General features: G+C 33.5%; 2 protein-coding genes across 2 annotated transcripts; both read right to left on the reverse strand.

Moving 5' to 3' along the window:
• Positions 1-1,552: 1,552 nt before the first annotated feature.
• LOC140883124 (uncharacterized) lies at positions 1,553-8,642 on the reverse strand. The gene is made up of 14 exons (XM_073289472.1): positions 8,446-8,642; positions 8,266-8,353; positions 6,895-6,994; positions 6,726-6,799; positions 6,546-6,617; positions 6,339-6,416; positions 5,661-5,785; positions 5,067-5,139; positions 4,403-4,464; positions 3,946-4,323; positions 3,560-3,662; positions 2,582-2,807; positions 2,329-2,404; positions 1,553-1,847 (listed from the first exon to the last, which is right to left on the reverse strand). The coding sequence occupies exons 1-12, from the start codon at positions 8,532-8,534 to the stop codon at positions 2,607-2,609; spliced, it is 1,443 nt and encodes a 480-aa protein (XP_073145573.1). The 5' UTR covers positions 8,535-8,642; the 3' UTR covers positions 1,553-1,847; positions 2,329-2,404; positions 2,582-2,606.
• Positions 8,643-9,695: 1,053 nt separating this feature from the next.
• LOC140875238 (uncharacterized protein At4g37920) lies at positions 9,696-14,003 on the reverse strand. The gene is made up of 6 exons (XM_073278873.1): positions 13,754-14,003; positions 12,223-12,638; positions 11,656-11,824; positions 10,742-10,986; positions 10,231-10,418; positions 9,696-10,088 (listed from the first exon to the last, which is right to left on the reverse strand). Exons 1-6 carry the CDS (start codon positions 13,893-13,895, stop codon positions 9,929-9,931), a joined length of 1,320 nt encoding a protein of 439 aa, XP_073134974.1. The 5' UTR covers positions 13,896-14,003; the 3' UTR covers positions 9,696-9,928.
• Between the last annotated feature and the right edge of the window lie 9,230 nt (positions 14,004-23,233).

A 23,233-nucleotide genomic window follows, 5' to 3' on the forward strand; every position in this document is an offset into this window, starting at 1 on the left:
GGTAAAGACTCCAATTTGATAAAGGTGTCCGGAGGAAATTTGAGTTTGACAGAGAAAAAATGGAAGAGGGGAAATGAGGTTAGAGGGAAAACCGATTAGAAAGTGGGAGAAAAATGGGACACGGAGAGAGTTTTTGTCAGTGTGGGGTGTGGAAACACCAAAAGCAGTTTTTATAACTCATGCACACTTAATAATATAGTATAGATTCTATAAAATAAAATTCGTAATATAATTATAAAATATTAGTCCTAATGCAATTGAAATAATAAGGGCATGATTGATACTTTGAAATGGAATAAAATAGGGAACAAAATCAACTGGAATGAAATAAGGAAGAGAATTGAATGATAGTTTTATTGTATTTCAATGATTGATATCAAAAAATGGTAAATAATATTATTTTTTATTAATTTTATTATAAATAATAATAAAATGTAAACAATAGTACTAATAATTATTAATAAAAAATATTAAATAAATAGTATTGTTATTATATAAAAATAATAAATATTTATTATTTTAAATATAATATCAACAAACTATTATTATTATGATTATTATCATTATGATCATTATATTTGGTTTAGATTAGTTGAAGTAAATAAGAAAAGATTCTTCTAAATAAGAAAAGATTCTTGTGATCACAAGAATGAGAAGTGAGAATTTTCTGGATGAAATGATCATTCCCTTGCATATGATAATAGTCATTCAATTCCTCAAAAGAAAAAAAAAATTGATAATAGTCATTCACATTTCACTCTCTCGTTCAAATCTCATACAACCAACGGACATAAAGAATGAGAGGATAACGTCATTTTCATGCCCAATTCATTCTCTTTGTACCAAATTTGCCTATCCATATGTGAGATGAGTTCATACTGCCCTTCGGGTATGAGAGGAGAACGGCATTTTCATGCCCAATTCATTCTTTTTGTACCAAATTTGCCTATCCTAATGTTGGATAAGTTCATCCTGCCCTTCGGGTAATTGGACGGTGGCAGATCAATTGATTTGATCTACAAATTGATCTGACATCATTGATGCTATACTCATACCCTAATGTGAAAAATACTATGACATAAGTAGAGTACTGATACTATATATATATATATATATATATATATATATAATCCTAATAAAATATCAATATTTGCCATGCATCAATATCTCTCCCTCCTGGAGAAAAAAATAAACAGAAAAAGAAAAGAAAGAAGACGAAAACTCATTCTTTGAGTTTACTGGTCAAGTGGAAAGTACTGGAGAATATCAAAATCGTTCAAAATATTGGAGATATTCTTGTAGATCAATTTCATCACAAGTCTTCATAACTTCGACAGGACCAATTTTATTGTACTTGAGGTCCAAATTTCCCTTGTTAAAATTCTTTTAGGCTTGGTCTCATCAAAGTAAGCCGAACCTATTTTGTTGGTAAAATTTCGGGCTATGAAAATTAGTTATTCACGTCACAGAAAAAATAAATAAATAAATAATGCAGCAGCAACTATAATATTCGTTAGGCAACTGTAAAACAAACATACGGAAATAATCCACACACTCTTTTATTGATTAGAGAAATATTATACGAAAGTGAACACCACCATCAAAATCACTTCTTTATATACAGTTATATACAAAAGAACCCATTTACAAGAACATTGCACTGAATTTTCAATCTGCAATGTGTAGTGGCTTTCTACGGATTGATTAGTATGAAATGGATAAAGTTTACATTGTTATTATCATAGAAAAACTAAGTGCATCTACAAGCAATGAATACTAAATCACTTTTAAGAACTTCACAAATCACAATATCGTCCTATCACACGGCCTCGTCCGTAAATCAATATCTGCATCTCAAACACACAGAGTGTGTCACAGAAGTCAGATATTTGGTTCAGATCAAACTCAATCGAACACGGTGAGCATCAATAATCCAACTATTTTGTTTGTGCCCACTCGAAAACAAACTATAGAATCACATTCGTCGTTAAAAACAGCATTAAACTAACTGCAATATGTTTCATTAGAATAACGATGGACCAATATGTTTTGCAGCAAAGAAAATAGAGATGTTTACTTGAAACGATCACTAATCATTTTGCAAGTCCACAATTATCTTGAGTACCCACATTTCTGATGGGGAGAAAATAGATTGTTTTGTATATAATGAAATTATATGGTAACGTGAAAGCAGAGAAATTTCAAAAACCATTTGGTTTCGAGGGAAAAAAGAACTGAAAACAAACCATAAGAAAATTCGAGAAAGTCATTACTTTTATTTCTAAAACTTCATTTAGAAGATATACAGCAGAGGTCAGTTAAACTCACACATCTGGGGACCGGTGATTTCTGCAAAGAGGGATTGAGCTTCTGCAGATTGATAGAACTCCAGAATTTTCTATTCCTGAAATTGTGAAAGATAAGAGATGACCAAGTTATCTCTCGTACACAACAGTTTCTTAAATAGGGAGTTGAATTGATGAAAGGGATTTCAAGATAAAGCAAATTTGTGGAAAACCCAAAAAAACCAGAAAATCAAATTATATGGTGTTATTCGCAATTTTAAGAATAAATCACTTACAAAATAAGGTTGAACAAAATTCAAATCATCTCTTTGTTGCATCAATAAACATAGCTCTAGTCCAGTGTTCCACATCTTCATTTTGTGATGGAGGAGGAGGAAAAGTCGGGTGTTCAATGATATCCCATCCTTCAATTAAGTTTTCGCTCTTTCCCATATCAAAAAACTCATTAGCATAAAGAAAGCTGGCAGCAGAGCTTGGAAGATAATTCTCATATGCAGTTCTCTGCAACAACGAAATCAATTTCATGTATAAATTGCAATGCACACAAACAATATGAGACTCTTCCAAATAATCATTTTCATGGAAATGAAGACAGCATAACTTCTTTCATTCAGTAAGCATCGACTGCAAAGAGAAAAATGTCACAAATATCAAACCCAATCATTTCATTCTCTACATTTACGACACAAATATATATATCCTAAGGATAGAGATTTTGACAAAAGAAGCATAAGAAGATATGCAGTACTAGACTACTAGTACAACCTTGATTTTTGCTCAACTACGTATTTGAAGAAGAAGTTGAACCCACAGACAGTCAAAAAACCAGATGATGTGCATGACCACTTATATGACCCTAAATACATTTTTCTAGAGTTCCTTGACCAAAAAATAAGCTGCAAAGGAAGCAAACACTAAACGCACCCAACTTTTAACATATTAATGAAACTAGCTATAGCAACTCCTCTTTTGTTGGGGAGAGAACTTGTGGCAAGAAAAGAAAAACCCTATATTCTTCTCGGCTAAATAACAAAAACAGAAAAGGGAGATCAAAGAGCAAGGGTTAAGAGCAAGGGTTAACAAAGAAGCATGGAATACAACATGAAGAAAAACTCATGGCAACCCATATCACATATCCTACAATCTGCATGATGTTGCAGCTATAGATCATATCTACACACTCTTCCCATTGCCATATTGATCAGAATAAGTGGAAACATCTGGAAAAAACCAATTGGTGCTTAAACACATACTGCTACAGGCAACCCGTGGGAACTTTCTATTAACGTGCTTGCTGAAACAGCTGACTCCACATTCCAGACAGACTTGTTCAGTTGTTGCCCTTGCTTGGGTGATCTGCACATTGAATTAAAGAAATACAAACATAACGCAACATTTTACAATGACATTCGCTGCAACAAAATAAGGATCGTCTAAACAAAATTCCGTTGTGACAACATGATTCTGCCAAGTTCAAATTCACATAGATAAGTTTTAGGCGTAAATTCTAAATGAAGAGGTTTCACAGGCTAATATAGATCAGAACATTGAGAGAAATGACAGATGAATTGAACTTTTCTTCTGTTTTCTATGCAAGGGTAGATAAACTGATAACTGAGAGGAAAGTGCCATTTTTTACCTTGATGATGCTGTTCTCAAAGATAAAACAGCTCGAACCTCCTTGGAAGAAGAGAGTGTGGCCAGTAACCTTGCAAATGCCTCAAAAGTAGACACTTCCTGGGGAACTTCTAAAGACAATGAATTGTAACAGTATGCAGTTATGCATGCCACACTTTTCTTGAGGAGTGATATGCCTTTCTGTAAATCCTTGTGTGTTTCAACTGAATGAGGAGAACCAGATGAATATTTGAAACTACTACTGCCAGAGGAATCTAAACGAGGTCTCCTCTCTGACTCCATTGAAGCTACACCAAAACTACTTGAGCTTTTCTCAGACCATGAAGTGTCACCGGCAGTAGAGCAAAAGTTTTGGCGTGGAATAAAAAGAGGATATTCACTGCATAATAGAAAAAAATTGAGTGGACGATAGCAGTTATCATTTTATTTATTTTATTATACAAACACAGAGCTAATACCATCTGGATGATGGACGGGCGTCCCAATAAGAGTCCCGCTGCCATATTCGAGAACATGAACCCTGACATAATAGTCAATATTCAATAACCAAACGTCAATCTCAAGTTTCCCGCCAAAACATATAAATAAGCCACCCTCCAAATAAATGAGGTAGGGAAAAAAAAGGAACTCCAAGATTACAAATAATAAGTGCACCCCGTAGCTTTCAGAAGAAAACTACAAGAATATTATAAAAAATAAAAAAAAAAAAGTTCAAGCACCATTTTTAAATCTCAGATTTGATCGAGCACCAATTTTCATATCTCAGGTCTGATCAAGCACCATTTATCTCCATGTTCACAAAATCTGAACAGTAAAATATTGGCCATGCAAAATCACGCCACGTTCAGTAGTTTTACATGCTTTATCAGTCATTAACACCCTAAAATTTTTCCAAGCACATTATTGACTCTATGATCGTTGTGATAGGTCTTCATAAATTTTGAAATTTTCCTATACACTGTTTCACTGATGAGCACAATTCAATTTAAATATCCTTGAATGATCAGAGTGCAGACAAATAAAATTTGAACTTTCCTATACACTGTTTCACTACTGATGAGCACACTTTAATTTAAATATCCTTAAAAGATCAGAGCGCAGAGAAAGTACTTATGAACATACCGCAAATCCTGAGTTATGGAGCGCGGGGACACAGATGCAGTGAACAAGAAGATTTATAAGATGCACCATGTATCTGTGTCATCAAACATTGAGCAAAACAAATTTGTAAATCACAAAAAGTTAAGAAATAATAGTGCCATTTTCACTTCAGAATATTTTCCATTTCCTGCAGATATTGAGCCATACAATTATTCTTTTTTTCCCCAAACAAGCATCCATAAACAGTAGGAAACATAAAAGCCTTATTCTGATTTGATCTAAAAAAAAAAAAACTAATTCCGAATAAGCTCAGAACCTAGTTTGTATAAACGTTGTGAATACGAGCAAAAAACTAATCTGACCACCAAGTGATAAAATTGCAGTCCATTGTTTCATATTTGAGAGGTCCTCCAATGGTTTGACATGGCTCCTATGACCCATGGAACAGAAGCTTAGGGTATCAAAAATAGAGAAAGAGACAGAGAGAGAAGCTAGAAATATCAACACGTATAGAAATCTAAAAACGGAAACAGAATCTACTTTGTAGATATAACTTTCACTGTAATTATTTCGGTAAAATATACATGGATGCATTACTTAGAGTGAAAAATTTACCCCAAAGAAGCAGCAAGCTCTGCAGATGAAACTGAATGAGGATCTAAGCCTCTTGGCAAGCGTGCATTGCAAATAGAATCATAATCTCCCTTGTGCCCATCTTTTCTCTCCTCTTCTATATTCACCTGATATAAATATATGACATATAATGGTTAAAAATACCAATTTTATGAAGAAAACTCAGATAGAACTGCTGCAATCGTTGGGCTAATATTGACAACTACTGCATATATTTAGTCACTGACACAGATGCAAAAGAAAATGCAGCATGACAAAACAAAAAACTTTATAGGTAACATTGCTGCTGAGTGTTTGATTAGTAGAATCTGAAAAGGTAGGACAACTAACAAGAATTCAAGAGTTCATATAAATTATACAAACCTATAAAGTCGAACAATAACAAGTCCATATGCTATATATGCTTATAATTCATAGAATTTAGGAGAAAATCACACATAAAATTACAGTTTGAATCCAGTAAAAAGGACCATCGGTGCATTGCCATTCTAGAAAAGTCATTTTAAAATGTCGATAGGCATTTGGATGTTAATTATTGAAATCAGTAAATAAAATTCCTAATATATGCTGATGATTGCCACCACCAAATGAAAGGCCTAGTCACTCATAAGAAAAGCATAACAATGTAGGCATGTAGCGTAAATAAACTTGTTGAAGTACCCGGCGTTGAGGGAACAACTTGCATATCTGTTTTATGATGACAGATTGCTTATGAAGTCGCTCTGATGTAATCGCCATCTGAAATTCAGACATCTGGAGCATTAATCTTAGTTGATATACAGCATGTCAGCTAGAAAATTTGGATAGCAATCAAAAGAAGAATGGATCGTGAAATATTAATTGAAACCAATTTCGACTGAGTCTTACATGCCCCAATTTCTGGGTGCAGATAAGATTAGGGTAATATTTTTCAAGTTGTTCCACCTTATTCTTTTCCAACTGCAATTACATGTGAAACAAAATTCACTTAATTAATATAGTAAGTAAAAAAGGATGTATGAGCTAAAACAGCCATCAAAAGTAAAGGAAGTTGTAATGCTGTCATACCGTATTCTTTGCTGATTCAAGTAATTCATATTTGACTTTAAGATCATGAGATATCTTCTCCATCTTAGCCTTTCCTATACATAATCAGTTACTCTAACTGTAACATGACAGAAATTCAAAAGCATATGCAACTGACGTTGCATGTTAAAAAAATTGAGGGATAATGGACCTGTTGAAACTTGTTCTTTACGAAGTCGAAGATTCTCTCTCAACCTTGTCAAGTTCTCATTCTGAAGGACCCTCCACCTGTGTTGATCATCAGCCTTGCCCTGAAAAATGTTTTATTTCAGTTAAAATTTGCATAGCAATATGAAGTGTCGCAAGAGTTGCTAGACTGGTTAAAATTCGACAAACATCACAAAAAAACATAGAATATGTAATGACTTTAACTTCTAAGATTTAAGACCAATGAAAGCGGTCATCTCAAAAGAACTAAGTTTTAGGCATGTGAATTTCTTGAACTTATATTTTTAAAATCACCCCACCTCTCCAGAAGCCAACAGCAGTGTGTTGTTCTGGACTGTTTTCACTCAAGTGCTCAACTACAAATATTAGGCGCATACACCTTAATTCATTTTGTAATGTGAATACCAAAACAGTTATAAAACAGATCTAATTGTAACTCTTTGCAGTAGTCTCTTCTGTTGCATCGGGTTCCAACAATTGATTTAAGGATAAACCTTAAGCCCAAAAAGGGAGGCTCTCAAACTTAAGTAACACAATATAATTTTTTATAGAGTCAATGTGGAATGATGGGTTAACATGGCACAAGACATGAAACATAAACATACAAAATGAAATAACATCAAGCTGCAGTTATATAAGTATGAAAAATTCCTTATACAAGCATTTTAGATTAGTTGTATCCCACCATGTTCTCCACTGATGAACCTCAGTCTTACAGTTTTTGCCAAGAATTAAAATAACAATTGTAGCTTCTCATCTACACATTCAGTTTTCAATTATTCGACATGTGTTTGTTGATACCTAATCATCGATGCACAGGACCAAATCCTTTCATTGCCACAAACCTCTTGGTCTAGTGGCACCAACTCTCCCAAATATGGTAGAGGTCTGAAGTGCAAGACCCATAGTCCCATATATCCCACCCAAAGCTCAAAAGAAGAAGAAGATCAAATTCATTCGCAGATATCGGTTTGAACACAGTCATATCACTGATAAGGATCAGAAAACCATATCGAAGGAAATAAAACAACAATGATCAAGCCCGTGAACAAAGCTAATAAAGAAGGGGAAAAAAAATTATATGATCGTGTAACGCAATTGGACATAATTACATTCCAAGTTAGACATTTGAAAGGGATTTTTCAGTAGAACCTTTCTCACTTCATCTAAGGATATAATCACGTGGATTTGATCTTACATTTCCACAAACATATATTTTTAAAAAAAAAAATCCAAAACTAAACTGTACTTTCCATAAAAAGTAAAGCTGGGCACAAGTATGTTAATTCACATCCGTCAATCCTCAGTCAAAACTATTTCGTGCATGCCCACCCAGTAAGGGTCAAAAAAATACCTTGGCCACGAGAACTTGAGTCAATTTCGTATACAGAGCGTCCCTCTTGCTCTTCAACAATCTCAGATGACAATTATACTCATTCAATCTGTACATAATCGCACCGAAAACCAATCGAATCCGGGAACAAAAACTAAACGTAACACCACAAATGAAACAACAATTTTTTTTTGTTTTTACCGGTAATTAACGCAAATAGGGCAAATAGAAGCGAGATTGGGGTTCTCGCAGAGAGCACAGCAACTCGATTTCCTCGTCGCCTTCATCATCTGAAGGTTACGTAAGGTTGAAGGTAAGCGAAGCTAATCTTCGTCACTTGCCAGACCTAAATGCACAAGTTCACATACACATATATACATCATGCATATACTGATATAAGGTACCAAAGAGACTACAGAATTATATAATTTTAAGCTTCAAAAAGAAAAAATTATGTAATTTTAAAGTTTTTAAACAAAAAAAGTTGTTTTTATTTATTTATTTTTTTTGAAGCCACCAAAATTTTTTTCTTTTTTGAAAATACAATTTTTCGCTTTTAGTTCCCAGGAAAAAAAAGCATTTCATTGAACATACATAGTCTTATGAAATATTTTTTAAAAAAAAAAACCATATAACATTAAACATATACATTACACAATTTTATAAAATGTCTTGAGAAAGCAAATATAACATTCTTATTTTATCCTATTTTCGGTCGAGTTTTACAATAATTGAAATTATTTATCATTCTTTTATCTGTTTGTCAATTTATTATATTATGCACAACTCATCGCACAAATTTAACGGTTGTACTCGTCAATATTCGTCCATATAATTTAAAATATCAAAAAAATTATTTGTACGATTATACATAGAATAGTAATGGTTAAATTTTGGATGAATTAAATTCATTTGCGCAGATAATTCTAATTAAAATAAACTAATAAATTGCTTGTGATACATAAATATTTAGGTGTATATTATATGTGAATGTATTTATATGAACGTATATTAAAATCACACTAGAATAATAAGTAAAATACAATAAATAGCATAATAATAACTATTCTGCGAAGATATTACGATCTTTATGATTTTTATCTTACTGATGAAACTGAAAATGAAATCAGTGTTGGGAGCTACGCTTGAGAAGGCAGAGGAACAGAGAAAATACATATGTAGTGAACTCAGAGTCGCATTGTACTTGTTATAATATTTGATTTGATTAATAGATTATAATTTATTTGATTGATTAAATTTTATTTAAAAAACAAAATTATCATTTTGTTTTTTTAGCAAGAAATAAAATATGAATAATAATATTTATAAGAGGTAATATAATAATTTAAAATGATTTGATTGATGTAAGATAAATTATTAATGATTTGATTGATGTAAATTACTAATTAATAAATGGATAAATGATAAGAAGAGAAAAACGCGAGATTGGATGAGATAAGTTATACATAGATTAATAATACGTACAACCAAACGGTGCCATAGAGTATTGAAGATATCATGTGTCCTGGTTCAACATCGTATCAAGATTCCAAAAAACAACCGTACATCCAGTGAACTCTTCATGATAAAAGACGTAATGGCTCGACGTTTAATCCCACGAGTTCATGAAGCATATTTGGTGATCCAGGATTCTACGAGAAACTTCAGCTCAGGTAAATGGAACTCACATGAAATTATCTTGGACAGTCTTCGTCAACTCTTCCATCTTTTGTACAATCTTCGGGTTCATCAAATCCTTAGCTTCCCTAATAAGAGTGCCTTCTCTGCTGAAATGATATGCATCCACCACAGATCTTATCCAGGTGTGAAGTTGCTCTGGAGTCCTGTTAGCAACATGAAGCAGAAGTAAAGGACTTGACAAAGCAATTGATCTTAAATCTTGCAATGTTCAGGTAGTAGTAATTCAGGTTGTTTGCTTCCTGCCATTGGGCTTAAAAATTAAGTAAAATGGTTGAGAATACATACGTGTAAAGGGAGTCCACGTCATTCCCCTCAAGTTCCTCTCCGGGGGTAAAAGCATCTTTTAAAGCACTCATGCGCTCCTCTGGGTTTTCAATGGTAAGCAGATACTTCAGTATCCTTATTTCCTTCGGCATAAGCCTTTGAAGATTGCCTCTTGCTGTTTTATATAAATGATACAATACATCTTTCGCCTGAGAATGGAGGAAGAAAATACATATAATATGTACAAACAGACAGTAACGCCAAATACTTGTATATTCCTCCAGAGAATAGCTGAAGGCCTGAAGTAAAATAAATCCACCAATAAAGTTCACCACCGTGGCTACATATTTAAATCAGATAAAAAAATTTTAAGCCCCCTTATTTAACTCATTACCGGAAAGAAAAGAACATTTGCTAGGGGTTTGAGACCCAACTTTTAATGGTTTTTCTCTAAAACTATTTACGCTCATAATTCAACCTCAAAATTAAGGGAAAAGGGATGAGGCATCTGTGAGGTGAAAAATGCTTGTACCTCATCTTTCATCATGTTCGACTCTTTGGCAGCCGACCAAGCTTTTGTAATCATAAGAACCAATGTAGAATCAAGTTGATTTTTCTCAGCCAAATTATCTATCTTCCGGCAAGCAGCATCTAAAGTTGGAGAATTAATTATATCCTCAAATTTCGTTTCTGCAGCAGCCAATGCTTCTAAACTTTCAGTTGCCGTGTCATAAGCTTGCACAGCAGCTAAGCACGTATCAGCAATCTTCACTATAGCTAGACACCCAGAAAGAAAAATGAAAAATCTAATTACGTGATCTATGAAAGATAAAATATAAGTAAGAAAAAAAATAAAACACGGTTCAAGAGATATATTCTGCGAAAAATATGCACATGCCATGGGATACTAAACGATACCTATCAGCTTTCATTAATTTTGGCGCAATCAACAAACCTTGTGGCTGAAGAAAGATTCAAATCATATCACAATACTGAAAAGGCAAAATCTGATGAAGATATTTGGCTACAAAACCACCAGCTAATAGATCGCAGCTTTCATATATATCTCGAGTATTGATTTATGAACTAAATTTTTTCTATGAGAACACAACCCCACCCTCATCCTGGTAAATAAAAGCCATGAAATCTTTTAACCAAAACCTAAGCGAGATCAAAAGAGAGAATAAAATAAATTAATTACTGGGTTCTGATATATGAAGCAATTGTCAATTTCTGCACTCCATGATATACTTATTGAAACCAATTTCTTATAATTATAGCCATTCGAGGTCAAAGATATTCAAAAAGGATATATCATAAATACTGGACGTGCTCCCTCAATCTTGTTATTGATATTTATTTTGATAGGTTCCATTACAGAAATTCAGTGTCATATTGATGCCATATAATTAAAACAGGAGAGTATTCACAGCAACATGGTCTCACCCTCTCGTTCTGCCGGATTATCGTAAAATGATTCTGACACAGTATGTATATGAAGAAAAAATTCTTTTGTGAAGTCTTTCCGACGCCTGGCTACAATGTCACCAACATCAGATGACGACTTTCTGATTTCATCAAGAAGCTCGTTATGCCTGGTGACATCTTCATCAATCTGAAAACATGATCGGAAGTTAATCTACAGAAACAAAAATTTTCATGAAAAGAATGAAAAATAGCAAAAGCATAAATCATAGTCTTCCTGATTGCAAATACATGCATGTGAAATCTTAATGATTTGATTTATTAAAACATGAGTAAAGGGTCTTCGTGATTATTTTTAGCCAAGGAAGGATTGGAATATTGGTCAACACTGGTAATGAAGAAGGATTCGTAACATATCCTAAGCAATTATAAGAAGCTAAATTGGTCAGACTATATTGCTGAATGCACACATACGCACCCTATCGTCAGCAACCACTAGAGGTGTGCAATATTCACTAAACAGTGTTCATGGAACTAGTACTAGTCATCAACTCGCTCTAGAATAGAAAGGAAAAAAGAGTTCAATACCTCTCTCAACTTTCTTGCAAGACGCAGCAGCTTGTGCTTCATTTCAGGATTATTTTCTCTATCAGCTTGATCCTGACATTGCTTATAGAAGTAAGGTCTTATATTGCTCCATTCTTTGCTAAAAATTAGCAATCTTCTCCAATCAGTAGGAGTTGGCTTGTCAACCATAAAAACTCCAATTAGTTTATCACAAATGCGCACCATTTTATGTTCACCCAATCCTTCACTAGCAACATTCATACTGATCAATTCTTCATTGTTTTCCTCCACGACATCATCCTTAGTTTTAGGATTGGGTACTCTATTAACTAGGATATCTTCTTCGGCAGATTCAATTGTCACAGCATTTGTATCACCAACACCAGCTGGGAAAGAAGAAGTGTGCCGCCCGATGGTCCCAGGTGATGGGAGGAGACCTGCATTTATATCCAGTGATTTTGTAAATTTTCAAATAATAGATAATTAAATCACAATAAATTAGCAAAAGTATAGTAAATCATACAAAATAGGAATCAATACTTAAAAATATCAGGCAAAAGTACCTCAATAAGCAGTTGTTGTAAGTACCACGAGTAAAAAAGAGAAAAATAGACGACTACAGCAACATCAACTTTAGGTAACTGAAATTTTCAACATGGATGAGAAGAAGGAATAGGTGGGTAGAACATTTCAAGGATCCAATTTAACACACAAATATATCGATGTCATAATAAGAAAACCACAGCAAAACATTGTCTCAATAGTCCAGAAACTGTATGCGGTAGGCACAACTTATTTAATCTGTGTGATAGCCAATCGGTACGCTAATTGCTTGGTTGTTTGTGCCGCCATACAAGGTGGACATAAAATTTTATTCTCACTAATTTGCAACTCACTGTAAATTGGGCATGGAACACCTTGACTCTAATCTTAATCATAATATCGACAAGTATCGGTGCAATTCAAATCTTTAAATCTTATGGCAGCCCAAGATCCAACCCTAATGACTACAGGGTGCATGAGGAGCTATTACTGTGCCCCAACACTAATTCAACTTGATGGCAATACAGAACAAACAATCTCACAAATCACAATCTTTCATTTATCTATTGCAACAGAAATTCCATTTCTAAGGACTTTCAATTCATCTCGCGACACAAGTAATGGTATTCCATACAAGAATCCCATTTATAGCCTTGTGTTTTACAATCGACACAGGAACGAAGTTCCGAAACTCTGGCCCAACGAAGAAAGTATGTATTTTCACATCCCCAAGTTAAAATTATAGCTCATTCGATAACAAATCGAAAACGTTGGCACAGAGATAAAAAGAAGCAAAACTAAGTTCTCAAAAGATAAACAACGTGTAGACTCTTGTCCCCGCTATTTCAGCTGTACTGTAAAGAATTATACAAAATACAAAATTTGCATATCATAAGCGGTGTTATCACAGCAACGGAATATCAAATATAATAAACACAGAAGATATCCCAGTAATTACAAAGAAAAAAGGGAAAAAAATTGTAAACCAACCGACTGAACTCGAACATACCTGTGGCTTTAGAAGCCAAAATGGGAGAAGACAATCTCAGAATTGAAGTTCTGTAAAGACACGGGCAGAAATTTTTGAAAGCAATAGCGGGAGGTCGCGGTGAAAGGGGTATCTTAAGAGGAAAAGAAGAAGAAGCGGCCATTACAGTGCACACTTGGATATATACAGATTGAGGCGGTGGTAGCTTGGCCGTGGGCGATGTGGTCGGAGAAAATGGGAGCGGCGGTTTCAGTGGTGGCTGAATAGAATTTTTTTTTAAAACAAAAATAAAGTTGGTATTTTAAAATTATTGATCATAATGAAGATAAATCTACATTTTTACTATGAATTCGATAAAATAGATGATGATAAAAAAAATATTTAAATATTTTTAAAAAAATTGGAAGTAGATCTTATATTAGTATATATCTTATAAGACGATGTTATGAATTTATATTTGTGTGATAGTTTGACTCGATTTATATTTATCATGAGAAGTTGCACTTTTGGCATAAAAATTGCAATTCCTCATAGGTTGGGTTATATTGGAAATTCTTCTTATAAAATTGATAAGTGATCATAAGAATTTTTGTGATGTTATATTTCTTTTTTTTTTGGTTATATTTTTTATGAAATCAAAATATAGACGAGGGTAAAGAAATAATTTAGTAATTTGAAAATCGATCAAATATTGTAGTTGAACAAATTTACTAAATATTTTTTTGGTATTTTCGTTATAATGAAAATTTTGTATTTTGGTGGTTCCAAAAGGAATTATTTAAGTAAATAACCTTTATTTGACCATGATTTTGAAATATAATCTTTTCAATTTTTTTTAATTTTTGTTTAGACTTTCTATTTCTTTTGTATTTGAAGGTCATTTTACAAAAAAAAAAATTCAAAAAAGGTTATAAATCAAAAAATTTACTTGACCAAGGTCATTTTTCAAATGAAAATGATACTTTTTTGTAAAATCGAATTGGTAAATACTCCATTTGTCCCATATATATTATCATATTTTATTTTTTACACAGATTAAGAAAAAATTATTGGAAAAGTAAATTTTATATAGACTTCTTATTTTATCCCTATTTAATGTAATAAAAAATGATTGCACAATTTTCAAGGTGTAGTTAATAGGGGTATATTAGTAAATAAGTGTAAAAAAATATTACTAAATATGGTATGGACAAAAAAAACGTAGACAATATAATTGGAACGGATGGAGTAGTATAATAGATATGCGGACAATTTTACATGATTTTAAAATTAGCTATTAATTTTCTTTCAAAAAAAGGAGTAATTATTTTAAAATCCCTAAACCTAAACATAAATTTCTCCTAACTCCCTACATTCAAATTTATTAGTTTGCAATCTCTGGTGGTCCCAATTTTGATTTAAAAATTATTTAACTAATCTTTTGTACTTGGTATTGTTTTACTTATCGAACTAGTTCATGTTATGAAGAACTATTGGTTGCGTAAGGTTTCCAGCCGATATACTTTAGATTAGGGTCCAACATGCTTCCGTAAAGTGAATCAAATTTAAATACCACTTTGACCATAATGTCGTCGTGTCATACCTGCCGAGTTTTACGAAGTGCTCCTCACACTCCAACCACGCAATCGCAACAGATGGTTTCTGCACAAGCTCCTTCAACGACACCCAGCACAGTCTTAATTCATTTTCTACCTTAAGGCGTATGATATATAAATTTAATTATAAAATATGAGCATGAAAGAACAAGAGACTTTAGAAAATTTATTCAAACATAATATTATTACATAAATCAACTCCTTTGAAAAGGAGAAGACGACTTATTTAGCTACTCATAGTAGTCTTGTTCTTGAAATACATAAAAGGAAAATTTAATACAATAGAGAGAGAAATATTACAACAATTTATTTGTAAGAAAACTGAAGGGAATGATCGATATCTTCAGCTTCCTTGAACGCTTGTATTTATAGCTGAGGTTCCACTCGTTTCACCGAAAAACTTCAGGGAATCTTACAGCTATTTTGTCTTGTCCTTCTATGTCATTATTAATGGCATCTTTAGCTAGTGGATGAGTCACCCGTTATCCACCTTGTCCTGTTATGCCATTATTTATGGCATCGTTTGGTGGAGGAGTCACATGTCATCTTTTTTCTTTTGGCTCTATCCTCCTCACATGCCTTCTTTATTGTTGTCGGGACATCTTATGCTTTTGCAGTGATTTTCTTGGAAAACGCATCTTTGGTGGTCCCTGTCCACCTTTGCTTGTCTCGGAAAAATCTTTTCGATCCGTTCGGGGTCTGAAGTTTTTTCCGAATTCTGGCTCCTTCTGGTTTGGACAATCTGGGCAGGTGTTCTTTGACCATCTTCCGATATGAGTCATGTTACAAAATTTTCATCGAGTCTCTTTACACCCCGGCAGCTTGTTGTTCCACAAAAAGTTTCTCTTCTTTTCGAAGAGTTCTTCCGCAAAAGCCGTAGTTTTTTCTGTCATCGTGTTTAACAGGAATGATCCGTTCACAGAATTTTGATAAAATTTGGACGAAAACTTGACTTTGTCCATCTCGGTGAGACAAACCCAAATACCCCATGCCCTTTTGGTTAAAATTTCATTTTCTCAAAAAGTGGATACTAATGGTATTTCTTCAGATATTGGATCCTTGATGAATCTTTGATTATTCATGTCAGGTCTCCTTAGCTTGATGAAATGAAAGTGCTCGTGTGATCCTTTCCCTGTTGGTTCTGGAGCTGCACAAAAGAAATATAATTCAAGCACATCTCCTCTGGACAAATGGTCGTTATTTGCCCATGTTTCTTGGACTGCTTCCTGAATCCATTTCGGTAACTGTGATATCTCCGGGAAGCTTGGTGACGTTGTATAAACTGAGACCAAAGCCCCAAATTCATACCAGAGCTTTACATCCTTAGGATTGACATTGTTTTTTAGCCAAACTCTTGGATATATCCCTGCAACATCAACCCTGCAAGTGTTAGAGTTAATTTCACTTCTTGTACTTAATTTATTCCACCTCTGTTGATAAACCTGAAATGGAAAAATAATAGCTGGGTTAGTATCGATCTTATATTTGCCCTTGTCTGTGTTGGGCCTAAGATTGATCTCTTCCTTTTTTACCCCAGAGGCGGAGGGTTGACTTGATGAGTTATCTTCATCAATTGTTGTTTCATCTAGATCATCAAAGACTGATGATAGATTAGCACTTGTTTCTTGAGTTTTAGATTCCTCAACATCTTGTTTCACAACCGGTGGTTGTATTTCTTGTTTTTGTAAAACCAATGGTTTTAGTATATCTTGTTTATGAGAAACCAATGGTTTCTCTATATCCTTCACGATTGGTCCTTGAATAGCAGCCCATAGTTGTGTTTGAGCTTGCATGCATCATGTAATTCGATTAGATACTTTGATCCGATCAGCTTGTTGTAACATACCGGCCATTTCAGCATTAATGGCTAACTGGTTGAACTCGATTTGAAGCAACCCAAGGTGTTCCCTGAGATGCCTCTGCATTTTCATGATGAAATCTACATCACCTGCAAGAATATTTTCATGAGATTTAATAACAACAATATCAAAAATATAATTTTGACATAATGCTTGTCATCTTAATAACCTAGCTTTCTCAGGTTTAGATTCAATCTTCTTTTTAGGAAAGCTTTTACCTGGGTGTTATCAACCTTCAGCGTGAATTTTTTAGCAAGTAAAAATAATGGCCATTTTTCGAAAGCCCTTTTAACTGCATAAAATTCCTTTTCGTTGATATGTCATCTGATGGCCTCTGATTTTGAAAAAAGACCGCTACAGTATCTGCATGGTATTTCTACATCTGAAGTGATCTTGGTAAGGACTGCTGCCCACCAATCGTCACTGGCATCCGTAAATAATACCAGATCATCTTCATCTACGGGTATAGCCATTTTTGGAAGATTCTTACATATCTCCTTTAATTGGTTTACCCCTTTAGTATGGTCATCGGTTCATATAAACCTAGCATCCTTTTTTAACAAAGGACTGAACACCTTTCTGTACATTGCTAGGTTGTTAATGAACATCCCTGCAAAATTAACTACTCCAAGAAAACTCTGGAGTTGTTTTACGTCTTTGAGTTTATCTGAAAAATTCTTTACCTTTTTAACAATATGGGGTTGTAGAATTATTCCAGTTTCATCAATTTCAATACCAATGAATTCAATTTTCCTTGTTGTTATGACTTCTTTCTTTTCAGAAAAGACCAGTCCCTCTTGTTTACAAATTTTTGAGAAAATCTTTAAGTGTTTAACGTGTTCGTCTATGTTTTTTGATACTATAAGAATATCATCAATATAAACAAACATAAAGTTGAAATAATCTTAAAAAGGTTATCCATCTTTCTTTAAAATATCTAGGGTGCATTAGCCAATCCCATAGGCATAACTTTCCAAATATAGTGTCCTTGTGGAGTAGAGAAGGCTGTGAATTTCTTACTGTCTTCTTCCATTCGAATTTGGTAAAATCCAGACTTACAATCAAATTTTGAGAACACTCTAGCATTTCGTACACAGCTAATTAGGTATTCTCTACTCGGTATGAAGTACCCATCAAACTCCAGGATTTTATTAATACCTTGGTAGTTAATAACTAACCTGGGTTTCCCTCTTTTTATGTCACCATGATTTCTGACCAGAAAACCTAGGCTGCTATATGGTGAAACTCCTTTTTTGATTAGACCAAGGTTCAAATGTTTCTTGATAATCATTCTCATATCCCTTTGATTTGTTATGTTAATCGGGATAGACTTATATCTGAAGAATTCATACTCTTTGCCTTACTTTATAGTAAGACTGGATTTGAGTTGATTTCTATCCCACCATGCCAAAGGATGCTCGTTGTAACTTTCTTTGAGCCTCTTTTTGACATCTTCAAGGGATACCTTATTTTCTAACTCTATATCTCTGTGATTTAGAGTTACCTTGAGAAGCTTCATATCCTCTATTTGGAGTTCTTGTTCTGTTATTATTTTCAACATGGTTTCTCCAAACCTTCTTGGATCTTTCATTTTTGGGTGAAAAAGTTGTCCTTTATCACCACGCTGACTGCGAAATATTATCGGAAATTGTCGATAAAAAGCAACCTTGAGTCTTTGAACGGTAATTTTATAATCACAAATTGTAGTTAACATAAGTCTTCTTGACTCATTGTCTTGTGTGTATTTCTTAAACATTTGTAAGAAATTATTTTCTAACAGGATATCAGCTCATGTATCATGGAAATAGATTGGTGGTGTCTTTACCTTGTACCAAGGTGTTTGACATGCTCCTCCCATAAGGATCTCTGCTTGTTTTATTCCTTTGCAAAGAATTAAAATTATTTGAGAGAAATCTCGTCCAGCAATTTTTGGCAATTTTTTTTTCACATTCTTCAGGGAAGACTCCTCTTTTTGTTGTACAAATTCCTGCTCCCGAGTCAATATAAGCTGCAAAGTATTCAGCCTTATATTGTTCATACAACATCCCTATCGAAATGTATATGAAGAAATGACTTGTTGTCATTTTTTAAAGGGATTACTAAATGGCCCCGCCATTTTTAACAGACTGTGTTGTAACTCAGTAATCCGATTAAAACTATTCACCTTTAGTTTTCCTAAGGCCTCAGAAGGTAGAGTATGATTACTCATTTCTACTTCTTAAATGCGTTCTAGTAAATCATGTTCATGACTTACTAATTTCAACAGTTGCTTCTTCCTCTGTTTGTAAACAGAGTTTTTGAATCTGATTAAGGGTTTGTCCCTTATCCAATTCTCTTGGTTTTTCATCTCGTAGAATTTTTATTGAATCCTCCAAGTATTTTTTTTTTGCCATGAACTCTATTCCTTTTTCAAGGCGTTTTCATGTTTTATGGTCCTCCAGAAACTCTAGGCCAAGAATAAGCTGATCCACTTTTTTTCCTGGAATTCCACAGATTTGAACTTCCAATTCTCCAATATTTATCACTCCTTAGTAAGTTCATTTTTCCTGTTGTTCCAAATAGTAAATCGAGTTATAAGAAAACTGGTTCCGTTGACTTGTAATTTCGAATACTATTTTCACTTCTTTCCATCCTTCTGGAGATCTAAGTTTTTCTATTATAGAAAACTCCTTTTCTTCTGGTGGAATTTCTTGAATAGGAGATTTGTCTCATCTCCTACTTGTCATTCGGTCTCCTTGGAAAGATAACCTTCGGGGTTCTATTTTAAGGTCTCTGTATAGAACCGGTCTGTCTTGAATTTGAATGACTGTTTCTTGAATTAAAGGAAACTCGATCATTTCCGGGTATATTGCTTGAGAAACTTTCCCAAAGATCTCTGGAATTTCAATGAACTCATTTCTAATAAATAATTCAGAATGGTGAGTATTAGAAAAAAACATATGAAATTTGATACGTAATAGAATATGGCATATTACCTTCCTTCATTAATCTTTTTTCCTTGAAGTTTTGATGCAACGTCAAGGCTCGACTAAAATCTCTATCAGCTAAATTGTAGGCTATTCTTGGATAAATAACTCCCACAATTTTTTCTGTACACAAATTTTTCGAGATAGTTCCTAGAACCACATCTTGTATATTCCCCATTCTTTTATCGCATACCACGATATCTATGGGTGAATCTATTCCCTCTTTAAAAGTAGCTTTGATCATAATCTGGATTGCTCCAATATGAATCCAAGACATTGTCTTTGCTACTTCTGCTTTTAATTTATGTAATTTCTCTCGAATTTCTTCAAAGGGAATTAATTGCATCTCAATTTGATTACTGGTTAATTTCATAGGGATTGCCATTTCCCTTCTGGATACCTTATAAATCAAATTATGTCTTCTTTATCTTAGCCCTAGGTTTCCTAAAACTCTTTCAACTTGTCCTGCCGAAAATCCTTGGTACTTCTGTAATGTTGGATTTTCTCTCATAATCCTTTGGACCATATTATGAGATATCGTGGTTTGGCTAAAGAACCCAGCCAAACTTTCATGTGTTTCATGCCGAAACACTTCCTCTTTACTCTGATTCTGATTCATCCTCAGAAACTTCTTGACTAAACAATATCTCTTCTTCGTATATGCTTTCATCTGAGGGGATATCTTCAAATTGATATACTTGGACTAGATCTTGAAAGAAGAGCGCATCATCCATATCTGGTGTTGCTTCAAAGATTTTAACTCTTTTTTTCTCGTTTTCTGGACAATTTGTAGATATATGTCCTCTTGCTCCACATGTCCAGCAGTTGCAATGCTTGAAACTTTCACTTGCTCTTGTATGAGTTCTTCTGAAAGTTCTTCTTGATGGTGTTCTTCCCCTGCTTTGTGATGAGCCTGTTGCTGGGGATGTTATTGTAGGTCCACTTCTTCTACCCGATCTATGGGATCTGGTCATTTGTTTGGACCAAAATATTCTTGGTTTCCAAGAACTTTTCATTCTTTTATTATAGAGTTTATTTCTGAATTTCTTCCTTTTAAATCCCTGTGATATGTTTCCAATGATCGTTGGAAGATCATTTTCTTTACAACATAAAGGTGTACGTTTATCTATACCCCTTATTTTCTTGTAGTTCTTCTGTAATGCTGCCATATGTCACCATTCTGCCAATTTTTCTTTAAAAAAAGGAGGCGTGTCTTGCCAATGTATCAAGATTACCTGGAACGTATTCTTTAATCAGCATTTCTCTGCAGGGACTTGCCATTTTTGCGAAAAATAGCTGAATAGCTACATTTTTCTCGACTTTCGAATTTCATCTGTATTTAGTGAATAACATAATGTATTCATCAACTAAACAGATATCATCTAACTCGAGGCTATATAAAGCTTGAGTATATCTTCTCTTTTTCTTTATATCTTGATTATTGAAATAGTCCTATGAATTGTGCTTTAAATAGGGTGGTCATTCTTCCTCCAATCTCGCTGAGGGATTCTCCTGCTAAGATTGATTCCTTAGTTTCTGGCATAGTCATCTCCCAAGCGATCTTGACAGATCCCATTAGACTCATTTCTAGAAGTTTAATGAATCCTTCTTTATTGAGATCTAATGTTCCTGTTGTTATTCTCATAGCTGATGTCCAATCATCTATGAGATCTTCTCTGTTTTTGAAGTTCAGAACATCAAGGTTTAACATAACCCCATAAGGATGTATCGGGTCTAAAACAGTTTTTCCATAAGGAGTTTGATGTAGTGGTATCTTACTCCTTCTTGATCTGGTTCCTGCTTGACGTGAATTTTCTCCAACATGGAACTCACTATGTGGTTCTTCTGTTTTAACCACATATCTTGGAGGATTCTCTATGGGTTGTTCACCCTCAGGGAAATTCATTTTTAAATCTACTACTTTGAGATTCGCAAAAGAATCCGTAAGATCTTGTAGATCCTTGAGATTTAATCTTTCTAAGGTAGTCATCAGATAGTGTTTTTCTCTGATACTTCTTTTATAAGATTAATCATCATTTCATCATCAGTTAAAGGTTTTTGAACCATTTTGGTTTTACCTTTCTGATGTAACAAAGGTTCGGTACCAAACAAAAGTGGTAACCTTCCTCCTGTATTTCCTTTTCTAGAACTAGAAGTGTGTTATAGATTTATGATTTTATTTTGAAGATCCTTTAGAGTTCCAAGAATTTCTTCTTGTTTCTTAAGGATTTCTTCAATTTGCCGAGGTATTTCATACAGCTGATTGCTGTAATATTGTACCGTCTTTTGAATTTCTCTAAGATCTCCGGAGAGTTTAGAAGAATCTGGGGTAATCTCTAAAAATTGAGAGTTAGAAATCATCTTTCTTTATCCCTTCAAAATTGAGAGCATTAATCACAACCTATTGTAAGTAATCTATTGTGAATAGATTAACTGTTTATAGGATTTCATATTAATAAAATCCTCTTGATTCAAACCTAAGTTTGAAGTCATCTTTTGTAAAAAAATCTTCTCCTCAACAAAGAAAAGTATGAATTAACGAATAATATAAAGTCTAAATAATTAACCTAAATCTCTGATACCATTTTTACACATTTTACACATAATTCTTTGTACCGAAATTAAGCATTAAAACATGAGATATAAGCACAAAGATCCTTAGATCTAAGTATAAAACCTTCAGATCTTAGCACAAAATAACGGAAAAAGTATACTTTTGGTCCTCTAATTTGTACATTTTTTATTTTTGGTCCTGTTAAAAGTAAATTTGCAATTTTAGTCCTGTAACTTGCATTATTTTTTTATTTTTGGTCCTATTAACATTGAATTCACATTTTTAATCATGTAACTTTCATGAATTTTCATTTTAATTCTTGTTAACACCGAATTTATAATTTTAGTCCTGTAACTTGCATTCTTTTTCATTTTTAGTCCAGTTTACATATAATTTTCATTTTTTTTATCTTTTAACTTCCATATATTTTTATTTTTAGTTATATTATCGATTAATTTATATTTTTAATTCAATAAATTTATATTTTTTATATTTTTATTCATAATATATTATGATTTACATATTTT

Source organism: Henckelia pumila, chromosome 1, assembly GCF_033568475.1.
Source record: "Henckelia pumila isolate YLH828 chromosome 1, ASM3356847v2, whole genome shotgun sequence".
Lineage (NCBI taxonomy): Eukaryota > Viridiplantae > Streptophyta > Magnoliopsida > Lamiales > Gesneriaceae > Henckelia > Henckelia pumila.

Excerpts from the sequence above, each read along its gene's own strand:
- LOC140883124 (XM_073289472.1), bottom strand. The coding sequence starts at position 8,534 with ATGATGAAGGCGACGAGGAAATCGAGTTGCTGTGCTCTCTGCGAGAAC. Across the intron at positions 8,354-8,445 it reads CCTATTTGCGTTAATTACCG|ATTGAATGAGTATAATTGTC; the intron begins GTAAAAACAAAA and ends GATTATGTACAG. Across the intron at positions 4,465-5,066 it reads TCCATAACTCAGGATTTGCG|GGTTCATGTTCTCGAATATG; the intron begins GTATGTTCATAA and ends CTATTATGTCAG.
- LOC140875238 (XM_073278873.1), bottom strand. The coding sequence starts at position 13,895 with ATGGCCGCTTCTTCTTCTTTTCCTCTTAAGATACCCCTTTCACCGCGA. Across the intron at positions 12,639-13,753 it reads TTTGGCTTCTAAAGCCACAG|GTCTCCTCCCATCACCTGGG; the intron begins GTATGTTCGAGT and ends ATATAAATGCAG. Across the intron at positions 10,419-10,741 it reads CGAACATGATGAAAGATGAG|GCGAAAGATGTATTGTATCA; the intron begins GTACAAGCATTT and ends CTCCATTCTCAG.